Below are 27,582 nucleotides of genomic sequence, written 5' to 3' on the forward strand. Positions count from 1 at the left end.
CCACCTCCATGTTAAAAGGCAATGGTAGGGGTGGGGGAGTCTCTGAAGGCACTGCATGCTTTCAGAAGGTTCCAGAAATGCCCAGTGTGTTCCTGTAGCATACCTGGCCCAGCTCCTGTTCCTGGAAGGGCCCAGGGGGCATCTTCATGAATAAGAACAGAGAAAAGAATGAGCAGGTATGCAGTGGGGATTTGAGTTTTATTTGGAATCATTAAAATCATAAAAAAAAAATTCACAGCAGCATCTGTGGGGTTGGAAAGATCAGAGGGTGGAGGGCAGGGTTAAGATAGGGAGGTGAAGGCAGTGGTGGTGGTAGTATGGGAGAATGGGCCTGTGGGTAGCTGGGCAAGGGTGTGGGGAGCTAGGCAGCTCTGTAGGTCATACTCAGGACCAGACACTCCTTGTGCCAAGAGGGGATGACATGCTCCTCAGGGCCTCTGCAGATCACTGGCAGCCTTCTAATCCCCCCCACTCTTGGTCTGGAAGAGACAGTGACTTTCACACATGGCTCTGGGGCCCCACGCCTCAGTGGTTACCCTGGGTTGGGGAGGGGGGAGGAGGGGTGTCATCTATGCCCCTCTGCCCTGAGGAGGTTATTCATGAGGGGCTCTCACACTCAGGCTCAGGGGGCTGCAGGTCAGGAGGCTCCCCTATGGGTTCCGGGGCCCTGAGAGGGAAGCAACTTGCCCAGGGACCCCTGTGTTACCCCAGGGATCCAGCTCCTACCTCCTCAGCCACTTGCTCTTCCACTTTGGCTGCCTCATCCTCTTGTGAGGGGACAGGTTGCTTCAGGGCCTCCTGTGGAAAAGCAAAGGGGATGTGGGACCAGGTGGAGGGCACAGAGCTTCCGGCTCCCTACTTCCAGGGCTTCACCACTCTGACCTCGAAGAACAGAGGTCTACATCACTGTCCCTGGAGGGCTGGAGGGGAGGGAGGTGTGAAGGCCAGATTGGCCTTGGAGGTGATAGAACCTCATGTAAGGATTCCCAGTGGGGATCTGTCTGATAATGCCAAGGCCTTCTGGGAGTACCAAGTATCCTTGAGCCCAGCCTCACCCCTAGAAGCTAACAGTGAATCCCTGACAGTCCCTGGTTGGGCCTCCTCCATGAGCAAGCCCAGTGATGTGGATGGGGTGGGCAGTGGCCTCTGAAGCCCTAAGCCTGACCCACCCTCAGTGTTCCTGAATCACATGACCAGATACCCTTCTCCTACTGTGATCCTCAAAGACCCCTGGAAGGAAGGGCACGTTACCACTGTTCACATGGGGACCCTGTGGCCAGAGAGGCCAGGTATTCAACTCAAGGCCTCAGAGCTCAAAGCCGTGGGGCTTACAGGGATCAGGTCTGGCTTGTTTCAGGCCTAACCCTATATCCCCAGTAGCATGAGTGCCTCCCTCTTTCCTTCTCCCTGCTTCCTGGATGGGCAGTGGGCTCAGGCTGGCCCCTCAGGTGGGACCATCAGGGGTTATATAATCCTCTCCCACTTCCTGTCTCCTTCTACCTACCTACACCCAACCAGACCATTGCCTGAGATAGTGTCCTGCCTTGGGGTGGTTGTGTGATAACTGATAGCTGGGGCCAGACTGGGTGGTCACCTTGGACCCTGGGCTCAGCACCTACCTCTGGAGGGTCCTGCCACCTCAGTGCTACCATGGTGTCATCCTGCCCCTTGGTGGACTGAGGCAGCCGGAATTGGGGCAGGCTCCTCAGACAAAGTACAGGTGGCCATGTGTCTAGTCCTGCTGCCCCAGAGTGGGTGCATGAGGCCAGTGGCATGAGTGGTCAGACAGACAGGTGGTGCTGCATCCTTCTGCAGTTCACTGGACAGTGAGTCATGGATGGTTTGGGAGTGTCACCAGGAAATACCTCCCTTGAGGTAGCCAAGGGCTCACCAGCCCTCCTCCAAAGTCAGAGAGGAGTGCCCAGGCTTCTGCTCAGAGGCCTAGGGGGCAGCCTGGCCCCATTCTAAGGCCTCTTTTGCGGGGGGGTGGTGGTCAGGGAGGGAGGGACCTGGGGTCTCCTGGGGTACATTTGGGTCCTGCCTGGGGTCACTGATGATAATGATGATACAGTCACCTCCTTTTGTTGGGTACTCTCCATAAGCGAGGTGAAGCTGCTTCACGGGGGTCTGTTTCCCTGCATCATCACAGCCCAGTGGGGTGGATACTCAGCACACGCCCCCAATGAGCATTTTATAGCTGAGAAAATGGAGGCCCAGGGAAATTGAGTAGCTTCCCAAGGTCACATGGCTAATAAGAGCTGGGAACTAGGAGAGGGGGCACCTTCCCGCTCCTAGAGTCTGGAGATCCTGTGACCTTGGTGCTGTCCCCAGAGCCAGAGGCAGGGTCACCGCCTACCCTTCCACTAACCCACTCCAGGGATTCTTAGTGCTGGGTACCTAGAACTCCGCTGGCCCCTAGGGGCCTGTGCCAGGTAGGGTGGAACTTTCTAAATGACATCTGCTTATACAGCTGGGAACAGCTCATCTCTGGAATAGGAAAACCTCCTGCCCCAAATATGAACCAGCTCCCGCCACGAGCTCCTCCTGTCTCTCACTCAGAGTCTCTCTTCAGAGCATAGGCTTTGGAGCCAGGCTGCCCCCCCAAATTGCTCCTGTGCTCTCTGCTGCCCAGCACACACACACGTGAACACTCAGACCAGGCACAGGCACACAGGCATGTACACATGCTTGCAAAGACAGAGGCAGAGGGTGTGGTCAGAACCTCACTGTTTTCCTGTCACCAGGGGGCGCTGCTTCCCTGCACCTCCTTGCAGGAGGTGGCCCAGCCCAGCATGGCTCTGGAGGGAGGCTGGCACTGGGTAAGTGATGACTTGGCAGCTCTAATCTGGTGTCCACTGCCCGTGGGAGGCTGCTTGTCACGACGTGGGGCTCACAGGACCCTGCTTTCGCTAGTAAAATGTGTCTCCTAAATGCTGAGCACCATCAGGTGGGTGTGGTTTTGAGCCTCTTTCCAGTTGGGCCCCCCACTGCCTCACACACAAGGGTGGTTGTGAGGTTCCCAGGATGTGACAACACCAAGCACAGACCAGGGCCCCTAAGTCTCCATTCCGTTGTATGTTAGTGGGGTGATAATGCTTCTTCCCCAGCTGGCCTCCATGGGCCCAGGGGACAGGACAGGGCCCCAGGCTAGGCACCGGATCTCACCTTGCGCACCATTCCAGAGGTGACTGCAATGTTCTCCGCCTCCTCCACAGTCTTGGTGGCCACGGTGTTGACACTGGCAACCACGGCCTCACTCACAGCGTTGGCCTGCTCCTTGGTCTTCTCAGCCACTGTGGGAGGAATCTGGCAGGCTTTGGCCCTGATCCCACCCAACCCGGCTCTGGCCTGCCCAAGTCAGGCCAGAGCAGCCCTTTCCCTGGGCACTCAAAACTCTGGCTCTACTGGAGACTTAGGCTGTCCTCTTTCTGGCTCCAGGGAAGCTCTGACAATGATCAGGTGGTCCACCCTGGGCCTACCTCCAGATTCTGGAGGTCTGGGCGCTAGTACAGCAAGGGGGAAAAGAGGGCCCCGGGCTTGGATCTTTAGTAGCCGGGTGCAAAATCTCTGGATGTCCCACCCTCCATGTTCCCTGGTCCTGGGTCTCCTCACCTGAAGTCACACTCTGCACAACACCCTCTTTGGTCTTGACTCCTGTGGAGGAAATGGAGGCATCAGCCCAAGCCCACTCCAGGTGTTGGGAGGGGAGTGGTCAGGGCAAACACACCACAGAACAGCTGGACAAGCTGCAGAGTCGGTGGGGAGTAAGGACGGTGTCCAGGGGCCAGCCATCCTTTCAAAGGCCACTTCCTGATATGTCTGAAGGAAGGGAATAGATGGGAAGTGGACAGGACAGGATGCAGGGATGAGAGAGATCAGGCCTGAGGTAGGGTCTGGTGGGTGGACCTCGAGTGGGTGTGGCCTGGGCCTCAGAGCTGGGCTTGATAGGGTCAACAAGAGCTGAGTCATCAGCTTGGCTTCCCCTTTGGAAGGAGCTGACGGGGGTGGGGGCTTGGGGGCCGGGCCAGGATGCTGAGGGTCAATCTCATTTCCCCTGAGGCACTCCTTCTCTCTGGGCAGGGTGAGGACCTATGGCCTGGCTGCTGAGTACCTGCTTGCTCAGCCCAGGGCTCCAATGTGACTTTTTATCTGAGTCAAGGGGCTGTGAGTGATACTGGGGTGGGGGTGCTGGTGTGTGGTAGTGTATGCATTTGTGTGTGCACAAACAGGTGTGTCTGAGGGTTAAGTGCCTCTCCTGCTGCCCTGCCCCAGAAACCCCTCAACCCCAAAGAGGCCCAGACAGACAATGGGGTGTACAGGAGAGTGGGGGTCCTCTGGGTACAGGAGTCCTCATCCTTCCCAAAAATGCCTCCCTGGGGTCGGGGGATAAAGTCCAGTCCAGGAAACTGAGCGGCCACCAAGCTTCCCCTCCCTGCCGGGTTCTGCCACGCCCAAACTCACCCACATACATGACACCCTCCTTGGTCTTCTCAGCCGCCTCCGTCACTCCCTGCTTGGTCTTTTCCACAGCACCCACCACACCCTCCTTGGCAATAGAGAAGCCCTTCTTGAAGACATCCATGGCGGTGGGCAGGGATGGGAGTCTGACTCCCCAGACAAACTGTGACTGGAGCTGGCTCAAGAGCTGCTGCAGCCGCTCTCCCTGCGGCTGCCTCTTATTGACGCCAATGAAATATTGATGATGCAGCAGCGGCTGATGGGAGCCCGGCCAGCCCAGGGGTGGGGGGGGGGAAGGAGGGAGGGAGGGAGCAGGCCTGTCCTCACCTTCTCCCAGGGTCCTCTGGGCCTCTGCTGGCTCAGCCCTCCCCTCCTGTCCCCTGCCCTCCCTGGACAGGCCATAGCAAGTTGGACACATCCTTATCCATCACTACCCCTCATTCATTTGCCGCCCTGTGCACCTACAGGGGCGACCCTGACTAGGTGCTCCCAGGCCTGAGGCTGTTGTGTCTGTGTACCTCTGGGGCAGAGAGGGGTTGCGGGAGGGTAGACACAGAAAAGAAAGGCGCCTCTGCTACCAGTGTCCCAGGTAGGGCAGAGGTCAAGATCAAGCCGGCCTGTCAGGCAAGAGTGGCCAACCTCCCGGACTGGCCTGGCCTGCCCAACTTCTCCCCAGCACCGTGAATGCCCCCATCCTGGGGCTCAGGCAAGGCCAGGTGGAAGAACTGGGCCACAAAGGGCTAACCCATGGCCTGGGCCCAGCTACAGACTGTGTGACCCTAGGACAGCTCCTTTCTCCATCTGGGCCTCCACCCACCTGCTGGCTCCCACAGCCCAGCGGTGAGAGATGCTGAGTAGGCATGAGTGCCCCCCACGTCCTGGCCACCAACATGGATGGGCAGCAGGTTCTCTGAGGCTGATCTGACCGCTTCCTCCTGACACGCTTCCTTCCACCTCAATGCTGGTACACTTCTTCTGACTCCCATGGGGACATGCTTAGTGGGACCACCTCCCCCTGTGTCTCCCACACCCAGTGTCCCTGACCGAGTCCCCCTTGGCCACAGGAACTGGCCTGCGTTGTTGGCTGCCCCTGTGGGGGCCAGGCCGAGGGTGAGCGGGGCCGGACGGGACTCACCGGGTGGGCCGGCCCAGGCCACTTCCTCTCTTTGTTGTCTCTGTGCTTTTTTTTTTTTCCTTCTGAGACTTAACTTAAAGACAACGTCACTGGCACCAGCAGTTTCTGGAGTCACTACAGAAGCTGAGTCTGCCCCAAGCCAGCATGATCCTGACACTGCTGTTCGGCCTGGGGGGGGCCCTGGGCTGGGGGATGCTGGGGGCCTGGGCGCAGGCCCCTGGCACCAGTTTCTCTGATCCACACAGCCCCAGGCCACCTGGGGTCTGGAGGGCAGAGGCTGAGGACACCGGCAGGGACCCTGTCAGACGGTAAGGAGGGCCTGGACCTGGGGGAGGATGTGGTATGGGATCTCAGTCCCAGCTCAGTCAAAGCAGGGGCTCTCGGGACCTTAGTTACTTGTATGTGAGATCGGCTTATACCATCTATTTGCTGAACCAGCTGTGAAGCTGAATGAGGTGCTAGGGGTCAAGCTCGCCTTTAGATCACCCCCAGCCAGTCTGGACTGGGCACCCCAAGTCCCCCAGGACTTAAGGACCACATGGAGTTCTCTGCCTGACCCATAGCAGGGAATGGGACTGGAGGTTGGGTAGGGCAGGGCAGGAGCACTTTATGCCATCAAACACTACCATGGGAGATGCTGAGGGGCTGTGGTTCCGGAAGTTTTCAGCTGGCCTGGGAGTGGCTCCTGTTCTTGGAAGTCAGTTCTGAAAGCTGAACTCGGGTGAGGCTGGCCTGGCCTAAGCCCTAGAAGACAGACATTCCTGGGGACCGAACTTGGATCTGAGTGCCTGGGGAGGGGCACAGGCCCTCAGCCTGGCCCTACCAGCTGAGCAGTGAGCAGACAGGGTGCCCTGCTCTATTTCCAGAACAAAAAGGAGGCTGTGGCATCCAGCAAGCTCTGCTTCAGCACCCCTCAGGAGATGGGCAGAATGGACTTAGGACTAGACTGGGACACCGTTTTCTAGTGCTTTTATTTGTCCAGGGTCAGGGATCCTCCTGCTGATAAGGTGCTGGGAATGCGAGTCCCTCCTCAGGGTACCCCTCAGTCAGAGCAGCAGGTGCCTTTTATCGAATCCATCTCTGGGCATCTTGCCAAGTGTTATCTCTGTTAATCCCCTCCTGATTATAGGGGAGCCTGAGGCTCAGAGAGGCTAAGCAGCTGGCCCAAGGTCACACAGCTGAGGAGAACTAGAACCAAGATCTGAGTCTGACTCCAGAGATCATACTCTGTTTCTGGTCCCAGGGGTGTCTGTTCCCCACGCCCCCTCCCCCCCGCCCCCAGCTGCCACTCTTCCCACCTCCACCCACAAACCAGACTTGGTTGGGAGCATCCATGTGGATTTGGAGGGTGAGAAGGGCCAATTTACAGTCACCAGAGTCTCCTGGGCTGGCTGAGATTCACTGTCACGTAGGCCTGGCCCATATCTGCCCAGGACAGCTCTCATATAGCTCTGATGCTTCAAGGTGAAAGTGTTCGTTGGACACTTTCCCAAAAGCAGACTGGACAGGGAGAGGCGGGAGGACCAGATTAAGCAAGTGTGCACTGCCCCTTGGTGACGGAGGGGCAGCCATGTGGGAGGAGAGGGAAGAAGCTGGGCCTTGAGAGACCTTTTCCTGCCCTGTTCGTGCTTCTGTTCAGAGCTGGGAGTACAGGTGGCTCTTGGCAGGGGAACCCAGGCTCTGATTTCAGGACCAAGAATCTTGCCTTCCCTCCCCAAAGCCATCAGCCCTTGTTTCTGGGCAGCTTACCTCCCCTTGATGAAAGGGAGTATGAGGGGCCCAAGAGGATGGGAAGGAGGGAGGAGATATCCTCTTTCTCCCCCAATCCCCTGTCCCCCCACCCCCCTCCACCTTCCCACCCGCACCAGGGCTGTAGGGAAGGTCTACATTCCTTTAGTCCGAGGGAGGGTGGGTCTCTGGACTGCTCAAGGCCTGAGGGAGTCACTCAGCCGTGGCCTGGTGGTCCCAGTGCGTGTGGGTGTGTGCACAAGGGCACTCTGGCCTGGGAATGCCCAGGCAGGAGTCTGAGGGCATCCCTGATCCCACACCCTCTGGGGGCTCCCAGCAGGCCTGCTGGTCTCCTGCCCACAACTCAGAAGCTGCAAGCCCCACAGGTCAAGCTGAGGTTGTGAAGGCCTCCGGAGGGGCTGGTGAGAAAGGAAGGAAGCACAGCACAGCTTCCTCAGGCTGATTGCTTCCCGTGGTCCCACGAAGGGAGAGGCGGAAACGTAGCCCCAGCCCCTCTCCGGCCACAGGGGAAGGGGAGGCAGAATAGGCTCTCCACACTCAAGCAGGGGCTCCACACCACCCGGCACAAGCCCGTGGCTCTTCCCTCACAGCTGCTGGAGCCAATCTGCCCTGCATTTGTCCTTCCTACCTCTATCTGGGACCTGGGGGCCAGGGCAGGCACTGGACACAGACCCAGAGGAGACCATTTGCAAGAAGCTTGAACAAACCAACCTGGTGCCGGATCCCAGGATGAAGGAGGAACGTGGTTGGTGCTTCCTAGGTTCCCCAGGACCCTGTAGAGCTGGGCCCAGTGAGCCAGTGACGTGGGCATTTGGACATTGTGAGGAAGAGGCTCTTTCTTTGCTGCCAGGCTTTTGTAAAGCTGAGGAGAGCAAGAGGTTAGGATATGGGCTCCTCAGATGCAGGGCCACTTCCCAGGCAGGACTGCGTCTGCTGTGGTAAGTGAGTGAAGGGAAGATCACCCAGTCGTGTCCAACTCGTGCGACATCATGGACTGTAGCCCACCAGACTCCTCTGTCCATGGAATTTTCTAGGCAAGAATACTGGAGTGGGGTGCCATTCCCTTCTCCCAGGGATCGTCCCAACCCAGGAACTGAACCCACTACTGTGGGGACTGAGCCAAGACCCAGGAAAGGCCTCCTATCTCTACATTGTTATGACAGTACTGCAAGGTTGCCACTGTTCTCTCCACTTGAGATGCTGGGAAGCTCAGAGGGGTGGGGCTGCCACCTAGGGCTATATAACTGTGGTGGCTCAGATGGTAAAGAATCTACCCGCATTGTGGGAGACCCAGGTTTGATCCCTAGGTCAGGAAGATCCCCTAGCAAAGGGAATGGCTATCCACTCCAGTATTCTTCCATAGGGAAAAAAGAGTTGGACACGCCTGAGCAGCTAACACTTTCACTTTCAGACCTACATTGGCTGGGCTGCAAATCCCAGGTGTCCTCAGTTTTGTCCTGATTTGTCTCCCCTAAGAGGGGTGGGAGCCTAGGAGATGCTCCTCCCAGCAGCCTAGCTAGGGCTAGTCACCAGTATGGTGTCGCCACAAGAAGTGTTTCCAATTGTTGCAGCTGGGAGCTTGTGGCCCAGAAAAGTTATGCATATCTCTGGAAGTCACAAAGGAGCAGGGTGGAGCCCTGACTCTGGTCTCTGGGCTGCGGCTACACCTTCTGCCCTTGTATCTGTTCTCCAAGGCACAGGGCCCTGGGCACTAATAGGGAAGAGATTCACTGGCCTGAGCTATGCTCAAGGAATCCTGGCTCTGGCTGGACACCAAGTGGACCTCAGGCTCCCCTGCTCAGGCCCCTCTGTGGCTCAGAGACCAAGCCTGGCAAAATTCTCCCCTGGAGTCATCACATCCACAGCTGCATTCAGGGCCCCAGAAAGCAAGAATGTTGAGAACAAAACCTCCTTCACAGACAGGCTTAAGGAGCAGTTGGATGTGGGTTTTACTAGCTGGTTAAGAAGCACTTAAGTGCCCCAAAGGGCCATAACAGCAGCACATTTATAATTCAGGAGGCTTTGGCTAACAGCCCTTTCCCTGCTGGAGGTTTTCTCTGCCTTCCTCAAAGCCTCCCCCTCACCCCACCCACCCCCTTCCCCCAGGGAGGGGCTAGGAGTGGGAATCTTCTCCACATTTCCAGGATGGAGGAAGGGCCTTGCTCAAGGTCACCCTGAGTCCAAAGACAAGGAAGGGAGGAGAGTCCAGGACTCCAGGATCCAATTAAAAGCTCTGAGGGGGGCAGCAGACTCTCTCCTGCCTGGCAGGGGGGCATCAGGTCAGGCCAGGTCAGAGGCCCAGGACAGGCCCAAACCAGGCTGGAGACCCCCCACACTCATTTCTAGGCTGGCACCTGCCTCTTGGTAGACCACTGGGAGATGAGGGTGCCAAGAGGGCCCGGGCGCCCAGCCAGGAGGCAGTGAGAACAATGGGGCACTTCAGCGAGCAGGGCTGGGGGCTCAGTGGACCAGCGAGAAACTGCCAAGAGCTGTAGGAAACCAAAGCAAAGGTCAGGAATGTTCCCAGGGCTTCTGGGCCAGCAGCCTGTACTGTGCCAAGGGCATGGAGCTGCCAAGGGAAGGGAGTATGGGCAGGGATAACAGTGGCCACTGGAGCCTGACGTTTGGGCAGGTCTGGAGAGAAAGTTCCTGGGCAGGAAGGGTGCGCAACACCGCTTCCAGTTCTAGGAACCTGAGGTGGAAAGTTCCAGTCACTCCCAGCAGGCTGGCCCAGACCCGGTACTCTCAGGGTGCAGGCCTTCTAGATCCTCTGCCGCAGTTCAGAGAGCATGTGAGAAGTAGAGGTTTGTTACAGTGGGTGTTTCTTAACCTCCCACTATCGACATTTGGGGCTAGCTCTTTGTTGCGAGGGAAAGGGCTGTGGCCTCCTCCCACTAGATGCCAGGAGCATCCCCATCCCCAGAGCTGTGTCAACCATGAGTGTGTTGTGCCCAGTCGCTCAGTCATATCTAACTCTTAGCCCACCAGGCTCCTCTGTCCAAGGATCTCTAGACAAGAATACTGGAGTGGGTTGCCATTCCCTTCTCCAAGGGATCTTCCTGACCCAGGGATTGAACCTGTGTCTCCTGCATTGGCAGGCAGATCCTTTACCATTGTGCCTCGTTGCCAAATTCAAGTGGGACCAGACCACCTCTCCTCCCAACCCATGTCCCATTGAGAGCTGGTTTACAGAAATAATTCTCCCTAGATATGAGCATGTTCCAGGAATTTCCATGGAGCCGAGGGCGAAGTGGGGCTGCAGTTTCTGGTCCCTTAAACAAGCGACCACCTTACATCCACCCAGGTCCTGACCTCTGGGCCCAGCTCTTTTACAGTGCATAGTTTCTGTGTTGAGTGTGTACCCTTGCTTCCATCCTGATTTTCTTGTGCCCCTTCTACCATTTAATAGTCCCTTGGGGATGTACGGGCCCCTTCTGGCTCTTTGATGTATCTTGTGCCAACATCCCACTGCTTTCTGGATTGATTTTATTTTATTGGTTGCACTGCGAGGCTTGTGAGATCTTAGTTCCCTGACCAGGTTTCAAACTCCTGGCCTTGGCATTGAAAACATGAAGTCTTAACCACTGGACCGCTGGGGAATTCACATCCACTGTTTTTACTCCTTGATGTTAGAGTCGGTCATGACAGTTAGAGAAGATACTCCTCACTCATCTTCCAAGATGTTCTTACCTGTTCACCTGCATTTTGTCTTCCAGGTAGAAATTATTATTATTATTATTTTTTTACTGATATATACCCATAAGCGAGACTTAGAAAACTCTGGAATGGTGTGTCAAATCTGGGCCCCCACCTGTTTTGAAAATAAAGTTTTATTGGAATGCAGCCATGCCTGTTTATTTACATACAGTCAATATCCGCTTTCCTACTACAATGGTACAACAGCCAACTGAGTAGATGCAACGGAGTCTGTATGTCCTGGAAAGCCTGTGCACCCCTCCCCCCAACCCCCAACCCCGCACAATTTTCATTTTTCCTGAAATAAGCAATTATCTTCATTTTTGTTTTAGTTTTGTCCTTTTGCTTAGTTTTCTGGGTCTTTGCCATCATTCAGTCCCAAACTCTTGGCCAGTTGTCCACGTTTGCTCTTCACTTTCACGCCTGTCAGGTGTCTGACCGCTTGTATTCTCTTGGACGGCCTCTCTCTCTCAGAGCCTCCAACCATGTTCCAGGCTGGACCACTGCTCACGCACCCGCTGCCTGTCGTGTCCCGGGGTCTCCCTTCTCATTTCCGTGCTCCTGTTTCCTGATGCTGTTCTTCTGTTTCTTGGCGTTCTCTCTTGTTTTGGTGGAGCACTTCTGGCAGAGCGGTCCTCAATCCTGGACGGTGTCTTAGAATGACCCACAGAGCTTTAAAGTGGGGAAGCCCAGGCCTTAATCCTAGAGAATCTCCTTTAACTGGCCTGAGGTGGGACTTGCAGGGTCATTGTTTTAAAGTGCCACAGGATACTTCTGATGTGAAGATGTGATGGCAAGATTGCAAACTACTGATCTAGTAGCTCCCTGATGAGGGTCCTGGGGCAGGGGGGAATGCTTTAAAATCTGGCTTGTGGAAGTTGTCTTCATTTTGTGCTCCTTAAATTAATAGTTAGACTGAGTATAGGATTCTAAACTGGAAATAATTTTCCTTCAGTATTTTGAAGGTGATTCTTTACTATCTTTTAGTGTCTGGTATTTCATGGCAAATAGATGGGGAAACAGTGGCTGACTTTATTTTTCTGGGCGCTAAAATCACTGCAGATGGTGATGTAGCCATGAAATTAAAAGACACTTACTCCTTGGAAGGACAGTTATGACCAACCTAGACAGCATATTAAAAACCAGAGACATTACTTTGTCAACAAAGGTCCGTTTAGTCAAGGCTATGGTTTTTCCATTGGTCATGTATGGATGTGCGAGTTGGACTATAAAGAAAGCTGAGTGCTGAAGAATTGATGCTTTTGAACTGTGGTGTTGAAGAAGACTCTTGAGAGTCCCTTGGACTGCAAGGAGATCCAACCAGTCCATCCTAAAGGAGATCAGTTCTGGGTGTTCATTGGTAGGACTGATGTTGAAGCTGAAACTCCAATACTTTGGCCACCTGATGCGAAGAGCTGACTCATTGGAAAAGACCCTGATGCTGGGAAGGATTGAGGGCAGGAGGAGAAGGGGACGACATAGGATGAGATGGTTGGATGGCATCACCGACTAAAGGACATGGGTTTGGGTGGACTCCGGGAGTTGGTGATGGATGGGGAGGCCTGGCATGCTGCAGTTCATGGGGTCGCAAAGAGTCGTTCACAACTGAGCAACTGAACTGAACTGAACTGATTTCTGTTGAGTAGAGAAGGAAATGGCAACCCACTCCACTATTCTTGCTTAGAGAATCCCATGGACAGAGGAGCCTGGCAGACTACATTCCATGGGGTAGCAAAAAGTCAGACACGACTGAGTGGCTAACACACACACATTGATTGCTGTTGAGAGGTTCAAGGCTTTTCTAATTACTGATGTGTATGGAGGTGGAGTGGAGGGGGGCTTGGAAAGTGTAGAATCATTCTCAGTCCTAGAGTTCCAAAATTTGACAATGATGTGTTTTGCTGTGCATTTATTTTCATTGTGTTATAGGTAACTGGTGGGCCCTTTGAATTTAAAATTCTAAGTCCTTCTCTTCTGGAATATTCCTTCGGTTGTTTTTTGTTTTCATCAATGATTCCCTCCTTCTGTTCTCTCTTTCTGGAACTCCTATTGTTTGGATGTTGGGTTCCCAATGTGGGTTCTCTATTTTTCTGATCTTTTCTCTCCTATTTTCCATCTCTCTGTTTGCTCTTCTTTTAGAGAAATGTCTTTAACTTTATCCTCTAACTTGTCTATTAAATTTCTTTTGCCTTTCTACCATTATAATTTTAATTTCAAGGGTTCTTTTGTTTTGTTTCTCAGTGTTCTGCCCCCATTTTTAAAGTAGCTTCCTATTCTTGTTTCTTGGATGCAGTAAGTTCTTTTGTCAATCTGGGAATATTAATGCAAATCTAGGGGAGGTTCTTTTCTCCCTGCACAGTTCTGGTTTTCTTCAAGTTGATTTTCTTCCACTTGCTTGTTTTGACCTCCCTCTTTTGGAAGAGGTTTTTCTCAGGGATCATTCTTGGATGTCTGCCCACTGAAGAGTAGAGAGATCAGGTAACTGATTGGAAGGTGGTTGAACTGTGGTGTTGGAGAAGACTCTTGAGAGTCCCTTGGACTGCAAGGAGATCCAACCAGTCCATCCGAAAGGAGATCAGTCCTGTGTGTTCGTTGGAAGGACTGATGTTGAAGCTGAAACTCCAATACTTTGGCCACCTGATGTGAAGAGCTGACTCATTTGAAAAGACCGTGATACTGGGAAAGATTGAGGGCAGGAGGAGAAGGGGACGACAGAGGATGAGATGGTTGGATGGCATCACTGACTCGATGGACATGGCTTTGGGTGGACTCCGGGAGTGGGTGATGGATGGGGAGGCCTGGCATGCTGCGGTTCATGGGGTCACAAAGAGTTGGACATGACTGAGCAATTGAACTGAACTGAACTTGCTCGTTTTGACTTCCCTCTTTTGGAAGAGGTTTTCCTCAGGGGTTATTCTTGGATGTCTGCCCACTGAAGAGTAGAGAGGTCAGGTAACTGATTGGAAGCTGGGTGGATGGGTGGGGCTCTGTGATCTGTTTTGATAGAGGATGCTCTGCTGGGCTAGCTCACTGGGGAAAACCCTTGGTGTCAGTCTCTTTAGATCTTTCCCCTCGAGTCAGGGGTCATTTTCCTGACAAGTCTTTTCAGTCTGCAGCCAAGAGGATACAGGCTGGCTGCAAGGCTTCTGAAAGTCAGGTGAGAAAGCAGGCTGCGTGGTCTCAGCACTCCAAATCAATATGATCATCCCATCCTCCTATGCACCAAGACCCCTAATGTAGCCACCTATGTCTCACCCCCTCCCACCCTTCTGCACCCAGGAACCAGGATGGCTGTTTAATGTCACTTCCTGTTTAAGCTCCTCCATGGCTCCCCATGCCTTCAGGACAGAGCCCTGTATTCAGCTGGCACTCAAAGCCTCCCCAGTCTGGCATCTCTTTAGCAGCCCTTTCTCCATCCCCACAGCCAGGTCTCCAGTGAGGAACAATGTCAGTGGCAGTGGGAATGGGGGCCAGCTGCCAGGGCTGCCAGAAGGCGGCAGGACAGCAATGTTCACTAGGCAGCTGGGAGGAGGCAGGTACTTGATACTCACTTGGAGAAGGGTGTTATGATCTCCATCCCATGATGGGAAACAAAAGCTCCCTAAGTGCCTCACTCAAGGTCACACAACCAGAAAGTATGAAGGAAAACCCAGGATGCTCTAGGATTCAAACCCAGGAGCAGCACCACATTGCTTCCCTGGCACCAGCAGAAACAGGGAGAGCCCTTCCTGACTCTGGGGGTAACTCTATGTTGTGGGGAGAGGCTCCTGCACCTCTCTGTGCTGACCTGGGAATTAGGGTGCTTCCTGGAAGGCAACGGAGCAGGTGCCCTTGCAGGTAGGATCCACAGGGCTTTTGCTCTGAAGCAGCAGGATGAATAATGTAGAGCACTCCTTTCTCGGGCTAATGGATTCCAGAATCTCAGGGACTGAGTGGGGCACAGAGGCAGGGGCCGGGCGCTCTGCACTGGCTCCCTGCTGACCTCTAGGAAGTGAGGAGGCTTGGCTGTGGCTCAGCAGCCCTCTCTTTTGGCTTTTTTTTTTTTCCAGTAACTGGTGCCCCTACCAGAAGTCCAGACTGGTCACCTTCGTAGCTGCTTGCAAAACTGAGAAATTCCTCGTCCATTCACAGCAGCCATGTCCGCAGGGGGCTCCAAACTGCCAGAAGGTCAAAGTCATGTGAGTGTGGTGTATCAGGGTGGGCTATTTGTCCAGGTTCTGTGCCGGCTCACCCTAGAGTGTCTGAGCTAGCCCTCTCCCCCCAGGTACCGTGTGGCCCACAAGCCGGTGTACCAGGTCAAGCAAAAGGTGCTGGCCTCCGTGGCCTGGAGATGCTGCCCGGGCTTTGCGGGCCCCGACTGCCAGCACCACGGTAGGGTTCCCTGTGGTCTCCCTCCCTCTTCGACCTCTGACCCAAGAGGTCACCCAAGCCCTCTAACCTCTGGAATTAATATCTGATGTTTCTCTGCAGATCCCATGGCAATCCCTGAGCCTGAAGATCCAGGTGATAGCCTCCAGGAGCCTTGGGATGGGCCAGCTGACTTTGAATCTGGTATGTTGCTTTCCTGAAAGGTGCAGGAGGGACAGGTAGAAAGAACTCATGTGCCCAAGCCCATTGTCCTCTGATAGGGCAGTACCGTTTCAGGGAAGCTTTGTCCCCAGAATCGGCAGGGGTTCTTCTGTGGCCCTGTGTCACCTCACCCTCACACCAAAGTGGCAAGGTTCACAGGGCCCTGAGTTACCTGCCTGCTGGCCAAGCACATGTACCTTTTCCCTTGACCCTATTTTCTGGGACTCTCCTTGCCCCTTGAATTGCATCAGCCCCCATGGTCTGAAAGAAGCCTCCCTCCAGCCCCCCTAACCAGGACCAGGAAGCCATGTTGTCTCTGGTCTTGAGTCAGCACAGCAGAACTACCTAGGGACACCATTTGTGAGGCCTTTCAAGGCTGGGCCATGGATGGGAATGTTTCATCATGTGGTGAACTCCTGTCTATTGACAAAGGCTGCCTAGAATGATGTGGAGAAGCCATGTCCCTAAGACCGAGGAGGAAAGTGTGCCTCGATGGATCAGTCATGTTTGCTTTCGGTGCAGGGATCAGGGTGAGGGCTCACTTGCCATGCATCTGTCCTTCTAGAGTTAAAGGCTTCTAAGCTCCTGCTCAGAGGATATCAGGACACACCTCCCTGCTTTCAATCCCCAAATTTCCTCTCTGCACCTTACGTTCTGCTCAGGCCGGGGAAGTCTGACACTTATCATGTGTATTCAGGTCATCCAGCTGCGGAGATCCGCAACACAGTGGAGCAGCAGGAACGCCGACTGGCAGATCTCCAGAATGACATCCACCAGATGGCAGACAGCCTCCCAGGCCTGTGGGAAGCCTGGGCAAGCAACCTCACAGGGGCAACAACTGAGGCAAATCAAACAGATCTTGGTGAGTGGCAGGTTCCTGGGGCTGAGGAAGAGCCTGGTCATGTCCTAGGGGATGAGTGGAAGGGGAGGCAGGAAGGCCCAAACTTCAGAGCCCCGCCCCCGGCCCCGGCCCACTCAGTCACCCCTTGGGGAGGGTGCCTGCTTCTGTAGGGCTTGTATGAACACATGCATCTGTTGCAGAGTTTTCAGGCAGATCCTTGGAGCAAGTGCTACTGCCCCACATCAACACCTTCCTGCAAGAACATCTCAGCCCCATGTGGAGAAGCTTCAACCAAAGCCTGCACAGCCTCTCCCAGGTCATAAGAAACTTATCTCTTGATGTGGAGGCCAACCAACAGGCCCTCAAGAGGGTCCAGGAGAGCTCTGTGGCCAGAGCTGACTTCCAGGAGCTTGGGACCAAATTTGAGACCAAGGTCCAGGAGAACGCCCAGAGGGTGGGCCAGCTGAAGCAGGACGTGGAGGACCGCCTGCACGCCCAGCGCCTGTCCCTGCGCCAGTCCCTCTCAGAGCTCCAGACCGACATGGACATCAAGTTGAAGAAGCTCCTTAAGGTCCAGGAGTCTGCGGGGATCAATAGCAGCCTGGTCCTGGCAGCAGCAGGGGCAGCAGCAAGGCCAGAGCCAGAGAGCCTGAATGCCAGGCTGGGCCAGCTGCAGAGGAACCTCTCTGCCCTGCATGTGGCCACTGCCCACAGGGAAGAGGCATTACAGAGCACCCTGGCAGACATGAAGGCCACCTTGGCCCGGCACGTGGATGAGATCAAGGAGCTGTACTCGGAATCTGATGACACCTTCGATGAGATCAGCAAGGTGCAGCGGCAGGTGCAGGAGCTGGAGGTGAACCACACGGCTCTGCGAGAGCTGCGGGTAATCCTGATGGAGAAGTCACTGATCATGGAGGAGAACAAGGAGGACATGGAGCAGCAGCTCCTGGAGCTCAACCTTACCCTCCAGCACCTACAGGGCGCCCACGCGGACCTCATCAAGTACGTCAAGGACTGCAACTGCCAGAAACTCTACTTTGACCTGGATGTCATCCGGGAGGACCAAAGGGACACCACGCGAGCCCTGGAGGAGACCCAGGTGAGCCTGGACGAGCGGCGCCAGCAGGACGGCTCCTCCCTGCAGGCCCTGAGCGACACGGTGGCCTCCCTATCCCTGGCCATGGACACGCACCAGGCAGAGGGTGAGCGAGCGCGGGCTGAGGCGGCACGGCTCCGGAGCCAGCTGCGTGCCCTGGGAGGCGAGGTGAGTGCGCTGCGGGCCGCTGAGACCGAGATCCGCCGCGAGATCCGCCAGCTGCACAGCTCCTTCTCCGCCCTGCTGGAGGACGCGCTGCGGCACGAGGCCGTGCTGGCCGCTCTTTTCGGGGAGGAGGTGATGGAGGAGATGTCTGAGGAGGGGCCTGGCACGCTGCCCCTGGGCTACGAACAGATCCGCGTCGCCCTGATGGACGCGGCCAGCGGGCTGCAGGAGCAGGCGTTAGGCTGGGACGCGCTGGCCGCCAGAGTGACAGCCTTGGAAAAGGCCTCAGGAGCCGGCGGGCAAGCCGAGCGTTTGGAGCCCAGCCGGGACGCTTCACCAGAGGAGGTCGGTGGGCTGGACCTGGCTGGGTTGGCGCAGGAGCTCCAGCGCCTGAGCTTGGACATGGAGCGTGTGGGTCGATGCTGTGAGGCCTCCTGGGTCTCCTCCCTCAACAGCTCCCTCGAGGACCTTCGCGGGGAGCTCTCCACCACTGAGCGCGGCTTGGAGAGGCACCAGCGCCTCTTCCACAGCCTCTTTAGGAACTTCCAAGGGCTCGTGGCAGCCAATGCCAGCCTGGACCTGGAGAAGCTTCAGGCCATGCTGAACAGGAAAGGGAAGAAGCAGCAGAAAGGCCTGGAAGCTCCCAAGAGGAGGGATCGGAAGCAAGTGGAATCTTTAGAGGATGCGCATGTCAAAGGGCCAGCTCTCTGGGAGGCAGGTGAGTTCCTAGGCCTGAGAGGAGGGTGGGGTCTAGGATTGCTATCTGCCAAGAACTTTTCTGCCTCAGAGGGGACAGGGGGTGATGGAGAGCAGGATGACCATCAGTCACCACTACTCAGGGCCAGCTTTGCCTTTGACCCACCTTCCATTCAGAACTAGGGAGTATTAGGAATATAAGCTACCTGGAGTATCAGGAGGTAGAAGTCACAGGACCCAACTGTCAGTGAGCAGGCTGAGCCCCACCACATAGACATTTGAGGCTCATTAAACACCAGTGGCTGCTTGCCACTGTAACAGTAGGGCAGGGAGTGGGGATGCTTCTCTCCTCCATAAGTGAAAGTTGCTCAGTCGTGTCAGACATGTGTGACTCCGTGGACTGTAGCCTACCAGGCTCCTCTGTTCATGGAATTCTCCAAGCCAGAATATTGGAGTGGGTAGCGGAGTTCCTTTTTTCAGATGATCTTCCCAATCCAGGGATTGAATCCAGGTCTCCTGCATTGCAGGCGGTTTCTTTACCATCTGAGTCACCAGGGAAGCCCTCTCCTCCATAACAAGCGCTCTCCTCCAAATCCCTCCATCTCAGCCTTTCGCCCCATCTCACTGCACCCACCACATGTCTTTAAGCTTTCTCCTATGTACAAGTGAGTGTTTGGATAAGGTATGGTGTCATCTGCCAGGGGCAGCACCCCACAGGTACAGGGGAAGGCCTTGGGATCCAAAAGGAGCTTGTTCTGCTAACATAGTGGACCCATGTTGCAGCTCTGAGACAGGTCTCCTGCAATGCCTTTCTTGGGCTTTGCCATGTTGAATCATCACAACAGCTCAACGAAGCATTATCACTGCCATCTTACCTGAAACTGAAGCTTAGTCAGGAAAGTGTCTTGTTCACACAGCTTGTAAGTGGCTCAGAGAAACCTAGTCCAGCTGTTTCTAGGGAGCTGGCTCTTCCCCTGTGAAAGGCCCTCAACAGGTCCCAAAAGGGCCCTGGGAAACTTGGCTCTGAGGCTGAAGAGATGAGCAGCCAGCCTTCCTAGCCCCTGAGTGTGGCCCTGGGAAGTGGACCCCTACTCAAGTGGCTCCCTTGCCAGAGAAGATGGCCTTAGGGCTACAGCTACCTCCTCACCTAAACACAGGAGTAAGGACAAAGCTGCCATCTGGGCTGCGTATGCCTGGTGAGGCCTGGCATGTGGGTAGTCTGAGGCTTCGGGGAGGATCGTACCACAAGCCTGCCCCACTCCCACTTACTCTCCACTATCGCCCCACAAACCAGTGTCTTCCTGGGAACAGTGGACATATACAGGCTCTAGCACCACTTATGTGTCTCAGTTTCTTCCTCTTTAAAAGGGAGAGCCACTACCTACATCAAAGTGTTGTCAGGAGGACTAGCAGATACATTTGCCAAAAACCTAGCACAAGGCTTAACATTTAGTAGAAACATGTCAGTTTTCCCATTTCTCAAATATGTTCATGGCTGTGGCTATGAGGCTACCCACCACACTCTTACATCTTTTATCCTCTTGTGAGCAGTGCAAGGCCTCAATTGCCTGATAGTTTAGGTATCTTGAGTTTGCCACTGAAATATTGTTAAAATTCTTTTTTCCTTAAAATAAAAAATTTCCCCTTATTTGTCATATGGGGAGGCCATAGAGCCTGACCCTATGCTCTGCAGGGAAGCGCACTGAGTTCAGTAGCTGGCCAGCAGTGAAGCACAATCCAGCCACTGGCCGGCTGGGGCCTCCCGCAGAGGGCACGCTAGGCTGGCCTTCCTTCAGCAGGGCGAGTGCGCCACCTCCTGGGTGCTTGGAGAACTGCAGAGCCAGCATCACACAGACAGGAAAACTGCTGCTGCTGCTGCTGCTGCTGCTAAGTCGCTTCAGTCGTGTCCGACTGTACGACCCCATAGACAGCAGCCCACCAGGCTCCGCCGTCCCTGGGATTCTCCAGGCAAGAACACTGGAGTGGGTTGCCATTTCTTTCCCCAATGCATGAAAGTAAAAGTGAAAGGGAAGTCGCTCGGTCTCAGCGACCCCATGGACTGCAGCCTACCAGGCTCCTCTGTCCATGGGATTTTCCAGGCTAGTGGACAGGAAAACTATTCTCAACCAATTCTCAGAAAATCTCCCAGAACTAGAGGAAAGCAAAATTTTGTTATTTTGTCACTGTTGGACCTAGAGGCTGAGTGCAGGGGCTGTCGTTCTGGGACTCAAGTCTTCTATGCAAATTCCTCCTGTTGGGCCTCGGTTTCATCCAAGAAATGGGGAACTTGGTCTCCACAGAGGGGTGGAGGGGGCAGAGAGCCCTTAGCTTAAGGGAACAAGGATGGAGCATGTGAGGAACATGACCTTATCAGTGCGGAGGCCAGTGCCATGGCTGGAGCCCCAGTGGGACTCAGCCTCACAGTTGCATCTCTTGGCCAGGCAGCCCGGCTGGCTCCTTCCTCTTCACTGAGGCTTCCTCTGGCTCCAGGCCTCTTGTGTGTATTTTACCCTCCTTAGACTTACTACGGAGAAGGCAATGGCACCCCACTCCAGTACTCTTGCCTGGAAAATCCCATGGATGGAGGAGCCTGGTAGGCTGCAGTCCATGGGTTCGCTAAGAGTCGGACACGACTGAGCGACTTCACTTTCACTTTTCCCTTTCATGCACTGGAGAAGGAAATGGCAACCCACTCCAGTATTCTTGCCTGGAGAATCCCAGGGACGGCGGAGCCTGGTGGGCTGCCGTCTATGGGGTCGCACAGAGTCGGACATGACTGAAGCGACTTAGCAGCAGCAGCAGCAGACTTACTAACTTGGTTCTTCAAGTGGAAGAGCCCCAGAAGTCAGGAGACCCACAGCTAGCTCCTCCCAGTTTGGCTATTTATTCGTGTGTCATCTGGAGCAAGCCTTGCCTTTCTTGGCCTGTTTCCCCTCCCTGGGTTCGGGTGCAACATTTTGAAAATATTAACATGATCAGCTTGAAAGGACTTTTCTTGCCTGGACCCACCTGCTCTTTCCTTCTGTCAGATGTCCTGTGCTAAACATCTAGTAAGAACCACTCTTCATTCCTTAATGATCTCACCAGGGTCAGCATTTGAGGAGAGGTAATATTTTCTCTTTCCCCTGGGTATCTCAAGATCCCTTGAAAGTGGCAGGAATCTGGGAGTCAGAGACCTAGGTTCCAGATCCAGTCTGCCAAAGCATGTTGCCTTAGATGCCAGTTACTCAGCTTCCTCATTCAGGGTACTTTTCTCTCATGTATGCTGGAAAGAAGGATCAAACAAGAAAGAGCTTTGTTAAAATGTACACCAGGACAGACAACAGACTGGTATTTTCCTGTCAACTAATGAAATACTGAGAATTAGCCAGTTAACTCCCAAGACAGATTGATATTGGGAATATCTAGATTATCTAGAAATAGTGATCTCTTTCTCATGTTAAGAAGGTGAGGAAGGCAGGGCTCAGTATAATTTCCCACTGAGGGATCAAGGGACTGAATCACTGATGCTTTCCTCCTGTATTCCAGGCTCCCTTGTGGCCTTCTACGCCAGCTCTTCAGAAGGGACCACTGCTCCGCAGACAGTGAAGTTCAACACTGCTTACATCAATGTCGGCAGCAGCTACTTCCCTGAACATGGCTACTTCCGAGCCCCTGAGCGTGGGGTCTATCTGTTTGCAGTGAGCATTGAATTTGGTCCAGGGCCAGGCACCGGGCAGCTGGTGTTTGGAGGTCACCATCGGACCCCTGTCTATGGGAGCCCAGCAACAACCTTTGCTATGGCTGAGCTGCAAAAGGGTGAGAGAGTGTGGTTTGAGCTAACCCAGGGATCAATAATGAAGAGAAGCCCGTCAGGCACTGCATTTGGGGGCTTCCTGGTGTTCAAGACCTGAGTACCAAGAACAGCTCTGACCAGACACTGTGGACTTGTCCAGCTCTCCTTGGCCTGGGGCTCAGGCCAGGGTTGTTCTAGCTTTTCCCTGGAAACCTTCTGCAAAGACAATGTGGTGTTTGTGGCCTCTCTCTAGATGCACTGGGTCTGGCTGTTTCTTAATGATGACAAAGACTGGAAAGCTTCTCTCCGGGCAGGACCTGGTCCAGGGTGTGAGTCTTGGCTCGGTCTGCCTCTGAGGCAGCGTGGCTTGGACTCCAGTTCTTGGCCATACCCTGTGTCCTGCAGCTTCTTTGGTGTTTTGCTCCTCCTGTGGTTGGAAACTTACACACAACACTTTAAACCTTTCTCCTGCTTCCTCTTCATCTTATGCTAGATGATCATTCTTTCCCAAAAAGAATATGTTTAAATGGAAGTGACATTTGGGACAATATTGGAAGCTACTCTCCACCTACTGCGGGGCAGTAGGAAGAAACCAACTGTTTGGTGACTATCAGTCAAAAGTGGAGACAAAAGACCTGGTTGAGTTAACCAAGGGAAATACAAATTAGTATCTTTTCCTTAGTCTCAGTCCTTCCTTGAATTTACCTTGTAACTTTAACTTCACTCCCTTTTCTCCCTGCCTCACACAGGGTAAAGGCCAAGCCATGACAAACACGAACTAAAAGTGTACAGCCTTTACCTTTTTGGCTTTCTCCAATAGCTTATGACCACCCCGGTTCTTATTATCATTTCTCAACAGGAAGGTAGCTGAGAGAAGAGAAGGAAGATGGTAAAATCTCCCTCAATGAATTATCAACTTTGGAATAAAGTGATGCCCTTCAGAACAAAAAATTTGGTGAAGTAGGTAGAAATATGGGGCAAAGTCAAACTATTTGGGAGAAGGCAATGGCACCCCACTCCAGTACTCTTGCCTGGAAAATCCCATGGACGGAGGAGCCTGGTAGGCTGCAGACCATGGGGTTACCAAGAGTTGGAAACCACTGAGCGACTTGACTTTCACTTTTCACTTTCATGCATTGGAGAAGGAAATAGCAACCCACTCCAGTACTCTTGCCTGGAGAATCCCAGGGACGAGGGAGCCTGGTGGGCTGCCGTCTATGGGGTCGCACAGAGTCGGACATGACTGAAGCGACTTAGCAGCAGCAGCAGCAAACTTTTTGGGATATGACTTCACAATTTCAGTTGTGAACACTACCTAAAACACTCAGAGGCCGCTATAGTATCCACAGAATACTGAATTACACAGTACAGCTTAGAGTCGTAGTTATTCCTACAATATCAATGTATAGTTTCCAGAAAGTTACAGATCCTGAAGAGAACAGGCTTGAGAAAGCAGTCATCTACTTGTCAGGAAACATTTTTATTTTGGTGGTAGGTATTTGTTATTTGTTGGATATACCTTTGTCCATAAGAAAACCACACTGGTCTGGGTGATGAAAAAGGAGAGTTGCCTGTGAGGGTTAACAAGGTTCCCGGCCCCTCTCATTGTTTCCCAGGGCTCCTGAATTCAAATAATTTGTCCCTCAGAATTTATTTACCACTAAGCTTGGTGTGCTCAATGTGCTAAAATATCAGTGTTAAAAGGAACAATATGCCAGGCTACATTGCCACTGACAGTTTGACCTTGGGGTAAATCACAACCACTCTTGAACTTTTCCACCTGTGTATGAGGTGGTCAGTCTAACAACTCTAAATATTCTGGTGTTTTATTATCTTAACCACAGGTTCGACTCTCGACTCCTTTGCCCTTCCTTCTGGCCAGGGCCTCCTGCCTACTGCAGCTCAGCTGCAAGAGTAATCCTGACACCACATATGATGTATTTGGGCCACTCCTGGCCAAAGACTGGAAAGCCAGTACCAGGTCACCCTTGCTGCTAGGAAGACCATGCTGTGTCTTCTTTTTGCTCAGTCCTGGTATTATTGGTCAGGCTGTGCTGTTGACGAAATGAGACATTTAGGGTAATACAGTCTTATGATTTAAGACTTTCATTTGGAATTTACTGCACATAAATAAAAGCTGAGTGAACTGATAACCTCTATAAGGGGCACATGTCCTTTAACCCACATATGGTTGGTGCTATTTAACAAGGAGGTTATAAATGAAAAGTGCTAACTGGTAAACTCGTCGAGAATCATGGGTAAATCACTCCTGAAGTTTCTGGGGTAAGAACTAGAGACAATGGTTCTTTCAAATAGAGTGCTTTCCGTGCAAATTTCACAAAATCTTAATATCAAGTTTAAGTATAAATTTTGTTTATATACTTCTGTAACTAGGACCTCAGACTATCAAGAATTCTGAAGTTCAATGGATATATTTTCTTTTTATGATTTTTTTTTAATGTGGACCATCTTTAAAGTCTTTATTGAATTTGTTACAATATTGTTTCTGGTTTTTTGGGTTTTGTTTGTTTGTTTTTTGGCCATGAGGCATGTGGGATCTTAGCTCCCCAACCAGGGACTGAACCTATAATTCTTGTTTTGGAAGGCAAAGTCTTAATCACTAGACTGCCAAGGAAGTCCCTGATGGATTTATTTCTTCCATTAATGTCTCTGGGTGGACAGTCTGTTTGAGTGCCCCCAAGGGAGACCCCTCATTACCCAGGCAAGTGTTAAAACACCCTTCACTTGTGGCATCCAGGACAAGACAATGACTCATGCACAGAGTGGTAACAGAATTCCCTAAACCCGATGGTAAAAAAAAATACTCAAAAATATCATTGAAAAACAAGAATGGTACCATAAGCAGATCAGGAAACTTTAGTTAACTCCTATGAAACAGGAAGTACAAGGGAGAAACTACAAAATGAAATAGCAATAGGAAGTCATAACTCAAAACATTTGAGAGATGGGAGTGATTTCAGGGGATCCCTGAACTCAAACTCAGCCCTCCTTGGTTTGTGGAGGAGGGGCAGTTGCAGCAGCCTGAGCTACGTAAGGAGCTGGCAGCAGTGCCCATCAATCCCGAGCACGGTCATAGGGCAGCTACTGACACTTAGAGGCAAGAACTTCCCACCCCCAGAGGATACATGTGACCTTATCACAGTCAACACTTCTGGAGTGAATCCCGAGCGGTGTCTCCACAAACCACAACATGTCAAAATAACTCATTTCAGAAACATCGTGAAGAGGATATATGGTCTATTAAAAAATGTTTATTAAAACTCCCTTTTTCTCTCATACTCTGAAGCTCCTCTCCTCTCGCATTATATTTATCTCAAAAACTCCTCTCCCAGCTTCAGACTGAGCATCATTCCTCCATGAAGAAAGCGCCCCCAAACCTGGCCTGACAATGACAAAACTCTTCTGTGCTTGTAGAGGTAAACATGCAGAGTGGGGAAAGCCTGAATCCTCTTGAGTAGATTAAGAAGAGAGGAAAGGATTACTTATTTTTGTTCTAACAGCAAGTTCCATCACTCCTTGATAAAAGCAGGAACCCGAGGAACACAGAACTGGGTTCAGCCAGGGATTCACGAATACACAGATGAGCAACTACCCCAAACTGCTAAACATTTGTGGAAGTTGTGTTGTGAATTTCCAACACTGAGTTTGTTCCAAACTCAACAAACCGAAAACTCTGGAATATATAAATCTCTAGAAACAATACAGGAAATTGGAAATTCAAATTATTTGCCACCTAGATCCTGGTTTCTAAATATCATCCTCGCTAACAGGAACCAAAGAGAAATGGCTAACTCAATGGCAGGGGCAAGGAAAACACCAGATGAGCCTGGAACATCTTCATGTGCCCCAAAGTAAAAAGTGCTCAAAAATGATAGGTACGTGTCAAACGGACTCAGGCGCCACCTTGATGAACTCACAGTAGCAAAGTCTGGGTTAATTTGAGCATCAAAACAAAAAATGACCTAACAGACTATAACTTATTGAATAAGAGTCCATGCTGACAATAAAAAATAAACAAAAACAGAAGATTTATTCCTTGTAGCAGAATGCCAGTTAATAAGTATAAATGTAAAAATGGCATCAGAAAATCACTAGTCTGTAATCACTGATTCATGAAGAAGTTATCAATGGATGTTAAAATGCAGTCTCAAAGTATCTCATAACATGCTAAGGACAAAAGGAAAACAGGAACTTGACAGCAGGGAAACTAGGTGAGTAGCACCTTGAAAAGGGCTCATCAATGACACCATCAGTAAGAGACACTGATGCCACGGCATCCTGCTGGGATGCCCTCAGGACACAAACATCATGTCCACAAAATTGCTGGCCTTTATTCTAGAAAATCTTGGTGTTGCAAGAGACAAAAGCTAGAGAACTGTTTCAGATTGAAGGAGAATAAGGAGACATGACATTTAAATGCAATGCAAGATCTTAGGCAGCCTCTGGACCAGGAAAATGTGCTCAAGGACTTCACTGGAACAACTAGCAAAACCTGAATAAGGTCTGCAGACTATGGTATTGCTGATAATCATTATGGTATAAATGTTAACTTTCCTGATTTTGAAAATTGTACATAATTGGCTATGTAACACAGTATCTCTGAAGGATTCAGGGGTAAAGGGTATGAGCTCTGTAATTTACTCCAATTAGTTCAGAAAACAATATGTGTATGTGGATGCCTATACACAGACATTCTAAAATGAGCATTTCCAATTCTTGTATACATACAGAATGGCAAAGCAGCCGTGACAAAATGTAAGTTTATAAATCTGGATGAAGTGTAAATGGCAACTTTACTTTGCAAAGTTACTTTTGCGACTTTTCTTCAAGTTTGCAATTTTTTCAAACTACAAATAAAGTTGAAACAAAATTTGGTTGTTGAAATAACAACACTCAGTAGGTGGGCAGCAAAGCAAAAGGCAGGATGAAACATATGAAAGACATGTAAGAAATATGGAAGCAACATCCATGGGACCTATTATTTGTCCAAAGCAGTTCTAGAAACAGGCAAGTAAAGAAGGGAGAGTAGAGAAGTGATGGAAGAAAAGTTCCTAAGCAAAGATTAACAGGACCCAATTAGTACTGAGAAACAGAATGACATGGCAAGTTTAAACTTCCAAACATCAAAAACAAAAATTAAATTGTGTTCCCTGAATGAAAAGGGTTCAGTTAAACCAAAAAGGACTGAATCAGACATGTATCAGACTTCTTACTGGCCACAGGGATGCTTGGAGATCCTGCAGCAGAATCTTCCGAGTTAGAATCTCTCTTCAACGATACCACTAGCCTAGTGTGAAGGGACAGTCAATTATTAATAATAAAAACTGTTTTTAAAGTGCTTGATTGAAATGCTTTCCCCAATAATGTTGGTCCTTTTT

At 52.0% G+C, this 27,582-nt stretch overlaps 2 protein-coding genes across 3 annotated transcripts; one reads left to right on the forward strand and one right to left on the reverse strand.

The window, feature by feature from the left end:
* Positions 1 to 179: 179 nt before the first annotated feature.
* Positions 180 to 8,771, reverse strand: SNCG (synuclein gamma). Of its 2 annotated transcripts, none has more exons than XM_081562921.1 (5): positions 8,054 to 8,771; positions 3,613 to 3,654; positions 3,166 to 3,293; positions 727 to 798; positions 180 to 479 (listed from the first exon to the last, which is right to left on the reverse strand). In XM_081562921.1, the coding sequence occupies exons 1-5, from the start codon at positions 8,151 to 8,153 to the stop codon at positions 459 to 461; spliced, it is 363 nt and encodes a 120-aa protein (XP_081419047.1). In that variant the 5' UTR covers positions 8,154 to 8,771; the 3' UTR covers positions 180 to 458. The 2 variants fall into 2 exon arrangements, with proteins under 2 accessions (XP_081419047.1, XP_081419045.1); XM_081562919.1 differs by lacking the exon at positions 8,054 to 8,771 and adding an exon at positions 4,462 to 4,657.
* Positions 5,658 to 27,074, forward strand: MMRN2 (multimerin 2). The gene is made up of 7 exons (XM_081562839.1): positions 5,658 to 5,901; positions 15,088 to 15,216; positions 15,303 to 15,409; positions 15,509 to 15,589; positions 16,305 to 16,469; positions 16,649 to 18,430; positions 21,937 to 27,074. The coding sequence occupies exons 1-7, from the start codon at positions 5,738 to 5,740 to the stop codon at positions 22,299 to 22,301; spliced, it is 2,793 nt and encodes a 930-aa protein (XP_081418965.1). The 5' UTR covers positions 5,658 to 5,737; the 3' UTR covers positions 22,302 to 27,074.
* The last annotated feature ends 508 nt before the right edge of the window (positions 27,075 to 27,582 follow it).

Source organism: Giraffa tippelskirchi, chromosome 2, assembly GCF_054371585.1.
Source record: "Giraffa tippelskirchi isolate mGirTip1 chromosome 2, T2T-mGirTip1v1.2.pri, whole genome shotgun sequence".
Classification (NCBI taxonomy): domain Eukaryota; kingdom Metazoa; phylum Chordata; class Mammalia; order Artiodactyla; family Giraffidae; genus Giraffa; species Giraffa tippelskirchi.

Excerpts from the sequence above, each read along its gene's own strand:
- SNCG (XM_081562919.1), bottom strand. The coding sequence starts at position 4,582 with ATGGATGTCTTCAAGAAGGGCTTCTCTATTGCCAAGGAGGGTGTGGTG. Across the intron at positions 3,655-4,461 it reads GGAGGGTGTCATGTATGTGG|GAGTCAAGACCAAAGAGGGT; the intron begins GTGAGTTTGGGC and ends TTTCCTCCACAG. Across the intron at positions 799-3,165 it reads CCTCTGGAATGGTGCGCAAG|GAGGCCCTGAAGCAACCTGT; the intron begins GTGAGATCCGGT and ends GCTTTTCCACAG.
- MMRN2 (XM_081562839.1), top strand. The coding sequence starts at position 5,738 with ATGATCCTGACACTGCTGTTCGGCCTGGGGGGGGCCCTGGGCTGGGGG. Across the intron at positions 15,217-15,302 it reads TGCCAGAAGGTCAAAGTCAT|GTACCGTGTGGCCCACAAGC; the intron begins GTGAGTGTGGTG and ends CTCTCCCCCCAG. Across the intron at positions 16,470-16,648 it reads GGCAAATCAAACAGATCTTG|AGTTTTCAGGCAGATCCTTG; the intron begins GTGAGTGGCAGG and ends CATCTGTTGCAG.